This window comes from Mesoplodon densirostris, chromosome 14, assembly GCF_025265405.1.
Source record: "Mesoplodon densirostris isolate mMesDen1 chromosome 14, mMesDen1 primary haplotype, whole genome shotgun sequence".
NCBI lineage: Eukaryota > Metazoa > Chordata > Mammalia > Artiodactyla > Ziphiidae > Mesoplodon > Mesoplodon densirostris.
This window is the reverse complement of record NC_082674.1, coordinates 46724419-46737187: the sequence shown is the minus strand read 5'-3', so window position 1 is coordinate 46737187 and position 12769 is coordinate 46724419. Positions and strand designations below refer to the sequence as shown.

At 33.4% G+C, this 12769-nt stretch overlaps 1 protein-coding gene and 1 long non-coding RNA gene across 2 annotated transcripts in view; one reads left to right on the top strand and one right to left on the bottom strand.

Annotated features, from left to right (window-relative positions):
- The window catches only part of LOC132502180 (uncharacterized), a 211579-nt gene that overhangs the window by 186138 nt on the left and 12672 nt on the right, over nucleotides 1-12769 (bottom strand). Inside the window, exon 2 of the long non-coding RNA XR_009534405.1 lies at nucleotides 8189-8293. This is a non-coding gene — a long non-coding RNA (uncharacterized LOC132502180). The remainder of the gene's footprint in view (nucleotides 1-8188; nucleotides 8294-12769) is intronic.
- PNPT1 (polyribonucleotide nucleotidyltransferase 1) overlaps nucleotides 1-12769 on the top strand; it is a 38887-nt gene that overhangs the window by 25208 nt on the left and 910 nt on the right. Inside the window, exons 16-27 of the mRNA XM_060118014.1 lie at nucleotides 257-323; nucleotides 410-499; nucleotides 1686-1739; nucleotides 6027-6133; nucleotides 6588-6659; nucleotides 6750-6813; nucleotides 7219-7302; nucleotides 7645-7728; nucleotides 8675-8781; nucleotides 8864-8919; nucleotides 9988-10066; nucleotides 11945-11992. Of these exons, the coding sequence (XP_059973997.1) occupies nucleotides 257-323; nucleotides 410-499; nucleotides 1686-1739; nucleotides 6027-6133; nucleotides 6588-6659; nucleotides 6750-6813; nucleotides 7219-7302; nucleotides 7645-7728; nucleotides 8675-8781; nucleotides 8864-8919; nucleotides 9988-10066; nucleotides 11945-11992 (912 nt within the window). The remainder of the gene's footprint in view (nucleotides 1-256; nucleotides 324-409; nucleotides 500-1685; nucleotides 1740-6026; nucleotides 6134-6587; nucleotides 6660-6749; nucleotides 6814-7218; nucleotides 7303-7644; nucleotides 7729-8674; nucleotides 8782-8863; nucleotides 8920-9987; nucleotides 10067-11944; nucleotides 11993-12769) is intronic.

The following is a 12769-nucleotide window of genomic DNA, read 5'->3' as shown; positions in this document are numbered from 1 at the left end:
AAACATTATAGAAATTTGTGGTGTAAATCCCCATAACCATCCATTTCCCACCCCAGGTCACATAAACACTAGAAATAGCTACTTTTAGCAATTTGGTATATGTTTTAGATGTCCAGACATTTTCTGTGTGTATATGAATGTACTTTTTTTTTTTTTTAACAAAAATGAAATTCTACTGTTTTGTAACTTATTATATATATGGGATATCTTTCCATGTCATTTGTATATGTACGTGGTTTTTGTTTTTGTTTTTAAGTTTCCTCCCTACGCAACTAATGAAATTGGCAAAGTCACTGGTGTAAATAGAAGAGAACTTGGGCACGGTAAGTACAAATCTGTATATGTACATGGTATTCTTAACAGAGACTTAGCATATTTTTTTTGCTTATTATTTTCTATTCTGATTTAGGTGCGCTTGCTGAGAGAGCTTTGTATCCTGTTATTCCTAAAGATTTTCCTTTCACCATAAGAGTCACATCTGAAGTACTAGAGTCAAATGGTATGGTTTTGAAATATATTTTTCCTAGTCAACAAGAACAGACTCCCTGTTATAGTTTTAGCTTTTCATAAATAATGTTACATTACATTTATTACTACAGTACCCAACCCACTGCAAGAGAAAAATGTGTTTAATCATATACTTATCTGAATCTCTGTTCTTCGCTAATGAGCTGTTTTGAAAACAATATAATATAAAACAAATATTTCTCTTTATGTGTCTTTTACAATAGATCCAGTTTGGGTTATTTGTTTCATTTTTATAAACAAGCCACAGAGCAAGGCCAGCTTGGAGAGAGGAAGGTAAAAATATACAGTGAGCCATTAAGCAGGGAATACCTGTCATATATCACAGATATAAGTAGATATCACAGAGAGAGACTGGGCTAAAAGGTCAAATTTATTTTTTGTTTCAAAGGAAATTCTTTTTTTTTTTTTTTTTTTTTTTCTGGCAGGGCTGTGTGGCTTTTGGGATTTTAGTTCCCCAACCAGGGATTGATCCCAGGCCCTCGGCAGTGAGAGAGCGCAGTCCTAACCTCTGGAATGCCAGGGAATTCCCAAAAAGTCAAATTTAAATTAAAAATTGGTCCACAGATCAAGGAAAGGTGATATAATCATTAAAGGCAGAAAGAGCATGTGGTTCTCAAACATGTATCAGACATAGATCAGATGTTCATAGATATTTTTTAAAAAACACCAAAGGTCAGAATTTAAACTAGAGACTTTCTGTTCTCTACTGGGTGTGACTAGGCTATAGCTTATGGTCCAGTGAGAGAGCTATAGCCCTGTATCTTTAACTGCCTTCTGATTAAGCAACAGAAGAGGCATGCTGTTTTTTCTGGTAGGTTTCTTAGAATCAGAATCTCTAGCAGTGCTGTCCAGTGGAACTTTCTTTAGTGACAGAAATTCTCTCTCTCTGTGCTGTCCAGCTGAGGGACTGAATTTTTTCAAATAATTTAAATTTAGTGGCCACATGTTGCTAATGGCTATCATATTGGACTGTGCAGCTCTGCAGTTTGTGGTTTAGGAAAGGTTGCCTTAAATGCTTTTAAAAAGAAGGAAGGAAAGAATATTGAATATTTAAATTATAAATGAGTATTTGTAAGGAAATAACCAGTAGTAGCAATTTTCTGTATTTAACAAAAATCAGTATTAAAGCAAGTATTTTTATGTCTTTCTTTGTATAGGATCATCTTCTATGGCATCTGCATGTGGTGGAAGTTTAGCTTTAATGGATGCAGGTAAAAGAGTTATGTCTCAAAACTACCAAAGCTTACTTATATACATATACTTGATTAGTATAAAATAAAGGATTTTTTAAAAATTGAATTTTAGTAAGACTTGAAGAAGTCAGATTACAGATTACCAAACCTGGCCAGAAGGAAGATAGTTACAAAGTACAACTTCAACTATACAGGTATCTGCTGGAATTCTTATTCTTGGCTAAAAGCAATACACTGAAAATGTTTACTTGGTGACCTTGCGGGCTTTCTGAGAGCTCTGCAATTGATTCCGTTCACTAAGGAAGTTTGGATTAGCAAGCAGGAGTATTAGGACCCATAAAGGAAAGTAACTATGTAGTCTTTCAGTCGATTTATGCAAGCCCTGAAAAGAACAATGCCACTCACCGAAGAGTACACAGAACTTGAGGATAAGAAGGAAGACTGCCAAGTGGTTCAGTATAATTTTTGGATCTGAAACACCAAAAGGGAAAGAGGCAACATGTTAAGAGACTCTGAAAACAGTATCTGCCAGTCACCAATGATGCTATTCAAGAAGAGAAAAGGAAACCAAAGTCACTCAAGAGGCCGCACAAAGAGTTCCCTATAAGTTCATACATTTACAGTACAGAAGAACAGAAGGACAGAAAGGATAACGTAACCAAGGATGAAATGAAAGAATGGTATAAATGTATAATACCATTTCTAAAAAGATTAAAACTTAAGCCAAAGCAAAAATGCTAAAGCCAATTAAAGGCATTTTTCTAGTTGTGTTCAGTGGAAGGAAAACATAATCTGATATTTAAGGTAGCTAGTAAAATACCATTTCTATTTTTACCTTCATGCATTCATTCAACAAATCTTTATTGTATGCTACCTCTGTGCCAAGCACTGATCTAAGCTCTTGGGACACAGTGGTAAACAAAGTTCTTGTCCTCATGGAGCTTGCATTCATCACTCTTATAATCTCATATTGGAAAACACAGAACAAATCCTGAAAAAGGTGAACTGAAAGATAAAAGATCATAAGAGAGTCTTTAACTGCTTTAAATCAGATCTTTCGGTCTAGACAAAAACCCATCCTAAGTAGTGAGAACTTCAGGATAAGATAATTGAACCAATTTGGCAGTATTGGAGAAATCATGGAGATTAGTATACCAATGACACAAAGAATTCTTACTTTGGAAAATAAGAAATGTATTTTCTGTAAAGTATAACGCAGTGAACTTGACAGTGACCCTTGGCAAGACTCTTAAATGGTAAAGGAATAGTATATAAGTATTTTAAGAAAGGAACCAGAAGAGACTCATTTAAAATAAGTCATGCCATAGTAAACTCATTTTCTGTTTTTGAAAATATTACTAGGTTTAGAGTAGAGAGGGAGGGTGCTGCTTGTACAGTGTATCTAGAGTTCAGCTTGGCAGTTAATGACCTTGGCAGTAAATGATGCAGAAATTGGGAAAGGGTAATAAGTATACCATTTATAACTGGTTGAAGGGTGAGCAGCCAGGACTGGATAATCTGATGGGTAGGTTGGAGAGGGGTCTCAAGTAGAATACTTGAAGATGCTCCATCCTAAACCCTGTCCCCTTCAATGTTTTTTGTTATTGACTTGACTAAGGACACTGGCCTTCCAATAAAAAGGATACTGATAAAAAGGAGTATGTGACTGATATGTTAAATGACAGTTTTTAATCTCTAAAAAAAATGTTGACAAGATAAAAAATATGGAGCCAAATAGAAAAAAATTTGACAAGAATAAATGTCAAATCCTGTGAGAAGAGCCAACAAATGGTATTCGATTCAAACACGAGTGCTTGCCATGTCCTACATCAGACACTGTCTATGCTCCAGGGATACAAATGGTACCCAGTTTTTAAAAAGTTTACAGGAACAAAAACAAAGATAAAGATACTAACATATCAAAGAGATAATACTAATATGTACAATATGGATGAAGAACTAAGTTGAACATAACTGGCTTCATAGAGACAGAGACATTTCACCTGGGTTTAAAGGTTGAGTGGTTTTGACCAGGCATATTAGCAGCAGGGCCTGTATTTCATGTGAAAGGAACAACATATGCAAAGTTATGAAACAGTATAGTGTGTTCCTGAAATGTATTTGAAAGAAGTGATGAGGTAATAAACTGGGACCAGGTTTCAAAGATCATTATTACATTAAGGAGTTTGAACTTTTAAAGCTAGTATCTCCCAACTCAGTATTCCATGAAATAGAGTACAACAGGATGTTGATTATTGTATACTATGGAAAAAAATTTGTTCTAAAGTAGATTTGCACAGGGTTAAGCAAGTGTGTTTAATATGGTTTAAATAAACTTAAATATGTTAGTGTGAATATTGAATCTCTAGGAGCAGGATATGTACTATTTCCCAAACTTTTTTGACCACAGAACTTAAATTAAAAATTCCTGGAAGCAGGTAATGGGGAACTTGAAGGATTTTATGGAGAAGAGTGGCATGATGCGAATCTGCTTTTTTTTCTTTTGGGGGTAGTTTTTCCTAGCTTACATGATAGCCCTAGGGGATGTGGTGGGAGAGAACAGGAGCTGGGGTGCGGGTGGGGTTACTAAAATCTAAAAAACTGGACAGGGAAACTGTTGCCAGGGCAAGAAATAATGTGGACTTGGACTAAAGGAGTTGAAATGGATATTTTAGTATCCAGGACAATTTTTTTTTTTAATTTAGAGGATAAACTAACCAGATCTTTGTGACTTGATAGTGTATAGGAAATGAGGAAAGACGTGTTGATTCTAGTATGGTGTCTTATTGCTTTCAACCAAGACAGGGAATGCAGGAGAGAACGGATTTATTGGGGGTGATTAAATTTTGAATATAATTGTATATATATTTAAGATGTGTTGGGGACATTTAGCTGGAGATGTCCAATAGGCAGATGGGCTATACAGATCCAGGGTTTAGCAAAGAGAACTAGGCAGGAGGGATAGATTTCTAAGTCATCAACGTTGTAGGTGATAGTTAAAACTGGGTATATGTGAGATTGCTTAGAGAGTATGAAATGAGGTCTCTGTCACATTCCTTTATACCAAATAAGTTCCAAGTGATCAAAACTTTAAACCTTTTTTTTTTAATTAAACAAGGAAGATTTTATGAAAATCTTGAACAGAAAAACCCTTTCTAGGGAATTCCCCCAAAGTCCAGTGGTTAGGACTCAGTGCTTTCACTACAGTGGCCCGGGGTTCAATCCCTGGTCAGGGAGCTAAGATCCCACAAGCCGCGTGGCACGGCCAGAAAAAAAAAAAAACAACCTTTCTAAGCAAAATCCAGGAACCATGATTGCATATAAAATCCTCTACAGGAAAAAAAAAAAAATCACAATAAAGTCAACAAACTAGAAAATAATATTTTATATTACATTTCATATTTATATTTTATTTACTATAATATTCTATATATTTAACAAAGATCTGTCCATATTAAAAGAGCTCTTACAAATCAATAAGAAAAAGACTAACAACCACGTAAAAAAATGGTTGAAGGCCATGAATAGGCAGTTCACAGAAAAAGAAATATAAATGGTTTAAAAACATGAAAAAAAGTTCAACTTCACTCAAACAGAAATCAAGTTAAAAACAATAAGCTGCCATCTTTATCATTCAGATGGCAAAGGTCAAAAGATTTGACAAAAATTAACAAGAATATAGAATAGCAGGTACCCTCATATACTGCTGGTAAAAGTATAAAATGCTACACACTGTGGAAGACAGTTTGACACTATAACAAATGTAAATTCACACACCCTTTGACTCAGTAACCCCACTCCTATTGTATAGCTTATAAACACATACAGGGAGTACTCTGCAGCCATTCAAAAGAATAAGGTAAAGAAAAGATTACACTCACATTTTTACTCCCTGGGTATAATTTTCTGGGAGGATATACAAAAAATCTAACAGTGGCTGTCACGGGAAGGTGGACTAAAGGGCTCAGGCTGGAACGATTTACCAAATACATGATTACTTTTCAAAAAAAAAAAAAAAGAAAAAGAAGGCACCAAAAGCAAAGGGCAAAGAAACGGATTACTTTAAGAGTTAAGTTTGCTATTAATAGAGAGGTTTTTGTTGAGAACAAAATTAGAATTATGTTAAGGAGCTTTCTATTATATGTTAAAGAGGAAAGGAGATAGTCATATGATTTATTAAGACCTGTACTCTAACTTAGTTTTGGTAATTGTCAATTTAGAACACCATCCAATGTCAAAAGAAGATAAATAACCTATGTTAGGCTGATGTACACACTGCACACAAGTTCTTTTTCTCAATTACAGGAGTTCCAATTTCATCTGCTGTCGCAGGTGTGGCAATAGGATTGGTCACCAAAAACAATACTGACAAGGGTGAAATAGAAGATTATCGTTTGCTGACAGATATTCTGGCAAGTATATTCACATTTTCAGATATTTAATGGTGAAGAGTATACACACTTTACAAGCATAGTGTGCTTAGAAGAATGCTAGTGCTGGAGAAATAGAAGTCCTTGTTCTTACTTTCCTCTTCTGCATATTTGCCTTGGATTTTATAGGATGTGAGTTAAAAATAAATATTACAATATAAGTATCCATAATGGCTCACTTTAGGATGATTGTAAATTAATCCTTATGCATTTATGGGGGGGGAACATGATCTGAAAATAAAGTGATTTTCTAATGAAATACAACTTTAAAAGCCACAAATTGAAAGCAGTAGTTAATATACAAGGTATTTTTTTGTGTATAATCCTAAAGGACACGGTTTACTTATAAAGCTATTTTTAAAAATTCCTCTACAGTGACTATGGGTGGATTTCACTTTTGTTTAAAATTATATCATAATTTGTTAAATTCTTTAAGGGGATTGAAGATTACCATGGTGACATGGATTTCAAGATAGCCGGCACTACTAAGGGAATAACTGCATTACAGGTATTTTAAAACCCATTTTGTTTCATTTTTAAATATTTAAATAAGGTCATAAATCAATATTTACATAATTTTTCGGCTTTTCCATATTAGGCTGACATTAAATTACCTGGAATACCAATAAAAATTGTAATGGAGGCCATTCAGCAAGCCTCAGGTAAGCCAAGCCAGTGTGCCTTATTCTCCTTTTATCATTGTCTTTGTGTTAATGGGAACTATAATTCCCATTAGGCTTATTATTAAAAATAGGCTTATTGTAAAATACTGCTTTAGAAAAGGAAATTTAATGTAACAACCTAGATCAAGAAGTATTAAGTTATTGGGTACATGACTAATCATCAATGTGGAAAACCAGTGAAAATTCAGTTTTTACAAATGCACTCCCCGAGATAGGATTGGAGAAGGGAATACAAGTAGAATTGTTAAGATAATTGGGATGTAAAGAACTCTGATTATTAAGCTAAAGAGTTTGGATTCCACTCCATAAAACTAAGAATACTGCTATATCTGATCACGTTTAATTTATACAGTTATAATTTTATTATGTTTTTATCTCTTCAAGCGGCAAAGAAGGAGATATTACAGATTATGAACAAAACTATTTCAAAACCTCGAGCATCTAGAAAAGAAAATGGACCTGTTGTAGGTAATACATTAAAATTACTGATTTCATGATAAGGTAAACATATGAAAGTACATTGGTATTTAAAATTTTTTTTAAATCCATACACAAAACAAAAAAGTCAAATGCCTTTATAGTTAAAATACTTTAAATCTGAGGGGATATTCTTAGATGTTAGAATTGTTTTTAGTCACATAGCAAATTGTTTTTCTATATTTCATACTGAGATATTTTTACATGTGTCTAGACCAAGTCTTGAGTGACCAGTACATGTTTTAGGTTCGTGTGTGTGTGTGTGTGTGTGTGTGTGTGTGTGTGTGTGTGTGTATTTAAATAATTTATATTTTTGTCTGTACTACATTTCAGAAACTGTTCAGGTTCCACTATCAAAACGAGCAAAATTTATTGGACCAGGTGGATATCATTTAAAAAAACTTCAGGCTGAAACAGGTAAGAGTTGTATGATGTTTGGGATTTTTTATTTAATGCTAGGTCATGTAAGTTTGCCATTTCACCTCTATTGTGTTTCTCCAAAAATATGTTTGAGAAATGAGAGACAGATGTAACATTGACATCTCAATGAGATGAAAAAAGGATGTAACGCTGACATGTCTTTACTGTAAGTTTTCTGTGTATGCCTCTTAATAAATTAGCAAACGATCATCTTTATATTCAAGAAGGCTGACTTAGAATTCATCAGTTTTTCTTCAACATTTTAAAATCAAACATTTAGAAAAATTACTTTTTCACTTTAGAGGAGTTTTGCTTTAATTTTTCTTATTATGAGTTCTGCTATTTTTCACTTAGTCTTATTTATTTAGACTCTTTTATTTAAAGGGTATGTGTAGAAGTAGTATGCTTTACAATTTGTTTTTTTCTGGAATCAATCTTTGGGTTACCTAGTACTTACCAGATTTGAGGTTACTGAAGGAGAGCGAGAAGTAGAGTCACCTTTGGCAGTTCTCAAGACTGAGAAATGGACCTGATTTTGTCCCTCATCCATCTGTTCACCACTCTAAAGAGTAAGAGGGAGAAAGAAGAAAAGGTGAGGAAAGGGTTCTAGTATAGTTTCTTCTCGTAATTAAGCACGCAAAACCAAACTCTCCAAAGGTAGAAATTATATGCTTTCTCCCACCAGATTGTGGGCTCCAAGAAAGTAGGGACATTGGCTCACTGTTGTATCCCCAGGGCCTAGCACAGTGTTGGCTACATAGCAGGTGTGCAGTGTGTATTTGTTGGTAAATGAATCCCTTCATTTCTAAAACAGTGATTAAGCATAGCACAACCCTGCCCAGCTACTTCCAGGTCATTCCCCTGCTCTCACATCTACTTTTAAGACTATTCTCCAGTGGAATGAGCAAGTTAACTTTAATATATAAAATTATTTTTTTTTAAGGAGTAACTATTAGTCAGGTGGACGAAGAAACATTTTCTATATTTGCACCAACACCCAGTGCCATGCATGAAGCAAGAGACTTCATTACCGAAATCTGCAAAGATGATGTAAGAATAGATCTTTTAGTAGTCAGTTTTTTTCTACTTTTTGTTTTCTTTATGAATCTTACAGCTTATTTTGCACTTACAGCAAGAGCAGCAATTAGAATTTGGAGCAGTATATACCGCCACAATAACTGAAATCAGGTAATATCAACTAAAATGCTGTGCTGGTTTTTATAAGATTTATATTACAAGCTCATGTTAACTTCACATTTGCATTATTTACTTTGAAATTGTAAGATGTTTAGATTATATGTCAATTACCACATAATCATCATTTATTTTTAACATAAAATTTATTTTCTGCACCAGTTTGTAGATTTTCACTAACATGGTTCTTTGATTATAATTATACTAATATATTCTTCTAACTGAACTGTCTTCTTTAACCAAATTTCCCACCATTTTAATCTTCCCAATAAACAGTAAACAAGCCCCAAATAGACTTAGCAATATTTCCTTTTGCTTTCTTTTTTTTGTTTGTTTTTTTGGTAGTTTCTTGTGGATCTGTTTTAAAGATAGTATTACTTAAGGCCTAAGTAGTGCATTTTTTTTTAAATGCCAGTTTCAACCTCAAATCATTTTTTCAGCAGCTAAGAAGATTGCATTTTCTGAGTCAGAAAATTCCCTTTTTAAGAAAAAAAAATTATCAGATGTAGCATGAATGTTCAGAACTATTTGAAATTTGAAATGAATTATAAAAGGCAATGGGATAATTTGTTTAATATCACAGGTGAAAACTAAGAAATGTGATGGTTTATTTTAGTAGATTAAAGAAAAAAAGGAAGATAAATTTTTTAATGAAATAAGTATCCCATTTTATGTAACCCCCTTCCTTAAATCACTCCTTAATAGGTTGATGATAATTCTACACTTAATTTAAAATATTTAATGTCATTTTAAAACTTTTTTGGAAAATATTATGAAGAGAAATATAAAAGAATATATATTCCAAAAGCTTTTCCCAGCATATTTTTTCCTTTATCTTTTCTCTGTCCTTTGATCCATAAGTATTTAAATATAAAGTATATTTTCAATTGGAAAAATAAGTATCCCTCTTAGATACTTTTTATAGTTACAAAAACATGTACTGGAGAGGGGTTTTTATGTGTTTTTTTACTTTGTTCTCCTATGAAAACATAATCACAGTTTAATTATCAATACATAATAGAGTTACTTATTGTTCTAACCAGGCTTATTTCCTTTTCATAGAGACACTGGAGTAATGGTTAAACTATATCCAAATATGACTGCAGTACTACTTCATAACACACAACTTGATCAACGGAAGGTAAAAACAAGAAAGGCATAGTTGATTATTTTTATAACTGCATTAAAATAACCATAGTGAAATTACCTAGGTTGATGAGGATTGTACATTTTGTCCACTACTAGCCTAAATACAAAAACAAAACCAAAAAGACAGAGATACTGCTGTTTTACACTGTTTACCAGATAATAGTTCCCTTTCCATGATGGAATAGAAACATTCTTGAGTGTTTTAAGGTAGAATAGCCTCTAGAGTTAACACATAGCAGTTAGTAAAAATATCTAGTTACAGCCCTGTTTTCCCAATTTTCCTGACCAGTCAATCATGGAAAGATAATTCTTAGGATGTTCTTAGTCTTTGTTGTAGTCTATACATTTGGAAGACCATTATGAAACCAATATGAAACCATTCAAGAATACTATGGGGGCAGAGAAATAATAGGTCTGTTTTACCAAATATTATAAAGTAATACAGGATAAAACAGTATTACTGGCCCAGAAATAAACAACAGAAAAGAGACCAGAAATAAACCCAGTTATATACATAAGAGTATAATACATACTAGAAGTTGCATTTTTATTCAGTGAAGAAACAAAGATTATTCAATAAATCATATTGGTACAGCTAGTTATCATAAAACAGGATTTTCCTCTTTTTATACCGAAATCCCATTTGGATCAAGGAGCTAAATATAAAAAAGAAAACTTTTCTTTTTAAGGCAGTGAGGGCAGAAAATCTGGGCATCGGGAGGGGTGAGGGTTGAGGAAGGACACTAGAAGAAAATATGCATATTTAATAATCTTGGGACTAGGGAAATCTTTCTCATCTTGATATCAAAGCCAAAAATGTAAATAAAGTAATAAAATTTGACCCCATGATATTTTTAAATTATGGCAAAACTACAATAAGTTTGAAAGACAAGCAGCAACTTATGGGAAAAAATGCTTATATGACAGAGGCTTCATATACAAAGGGCTTGTGTAGGTCAGTAAGAAAGATGAATATCAATAGGAAAATGAACAATGAACATGGAAAAACTGTTGTTGTTTTTTTAAGCCAACCAAGATATTCAGTATCAACAGCAATTTTTTAAAATGCAAATAAAGCCAAGTTACCATTTTTCAACTTTTCAGATAATTGAAAATTCCCAATGTGCATAAATAAGAGTGTAGAGAAAAAATGGACACTGTCATACACTGTTGATAGGAATGTAAAGTGGGGCAAACTTTTTGGAGAGTGTTTGGTAAATATACAAGTACCTTTGGACCTAGAAGTTCCACCACAAAGTTCCTCTCATACTTTGTTCTGAGAGGATAGACTATATGAATATATAATCACTCCAACACTGCAGTTTATTTTCCCTCAACTTTGTGTTTTGAAACTTTTTAAACCTACAGAAAAGTTGAAAAAATAATAGACCGAACACCCATATACCGTTCACCTAGATTCACTGATTATTAACATTTGCAACACTAGAATTTAAAACAAATTAAATGACCATCTTTAGGGGATTGGTTAAACAAATAATTTAATTTGAATATTCAATTATAATGCTTCATTTATTAATATGAAAAGATCTCAACATATTATTGAATAAAAATCTGTATATTATAAAACAAGCTCAGTAAGGTCCATTTTTATAAATGCAAGACACACACTAAATAGCTATTTGAAGGGATACTCATTGGAGTGTTACCATTAGTTATCTACAAGCAGAGGGGTTTTGGATGATTTTTACTATCATCTGAATACTTCTGTATTATTTTAAATCTTTATAATTAACAGATTTTTAATCAGAAAAACCAATAAAGCTGTTTTCCACTTGGAAAAAAATGTGTACTACCATGGAGAGTAGGTAATTATGCATGACAACTAATAGATTAACACTTTCTCTTTCAGATTAAACATCCCACTGCTTTAGGATTAGAAGTTGGCCAAGAAATTCAGGTACTTGTATTCAACCTTTTAGCCTTAAAGTTGTAAATTATACTTGAAGTTTCAATTATTTGTTTCATCAAATAAGCTGAAAGAATCAAATCAACATCTGTGATTTATATTATTTATATGCTGTGCTTCTTTTTTACTTTAGGGTTGCTTAAAACAGACTCATTAGGGATTTAGATACAATGCTTTCCCTCAAGGAGCTTATGGGTTAGTTAGGACAGTAGTCCCCCTTAGAGCTTTTAAAAATACATGAGCCAGTCAGGGATGGCTATGCAGAGTCAGTGATTTGGAGACAGGATATAAGAAACTTGATAAGGTGGCTTCCCTGGTGGTGCAGTGGTTGAGAGTCCGGGTTCGTGCCCTGGTCCGGGAAGATCCCACATGCCGCGGAGCGGCTGGGCCCATGAGCCGCTGAGCCTGCGTGTCTGGAGCCTGTGCTCCACAACGGGAGAGGCCACAACAGTGAGAGGCCCGCAAAAAAAAAAAAAAGAAAAGAAAAAGAAACTTGATAAGGTAACTCTTCAGCCTTACTCTTGATAAGGTAAGGTATTTGAGGAGTTGAGACTTTAATTGCTTCTATACTGCTTGAGGCTAAAAGTTTTTGAGTTTGATGAAAGCCATGATGTCAGTTCTAGAATTTTGATAACAAAATTTACCTTTTTTTTTTTTTTTAACCTTTTTAATAGTCCTGTATGAGTAGATGAAAGAAGTGGTTGACAGTCTGGTATTTTTTTGGCTGCACCACATTTTGTTCCAGTTGTTCCTGATACCCATGACCTG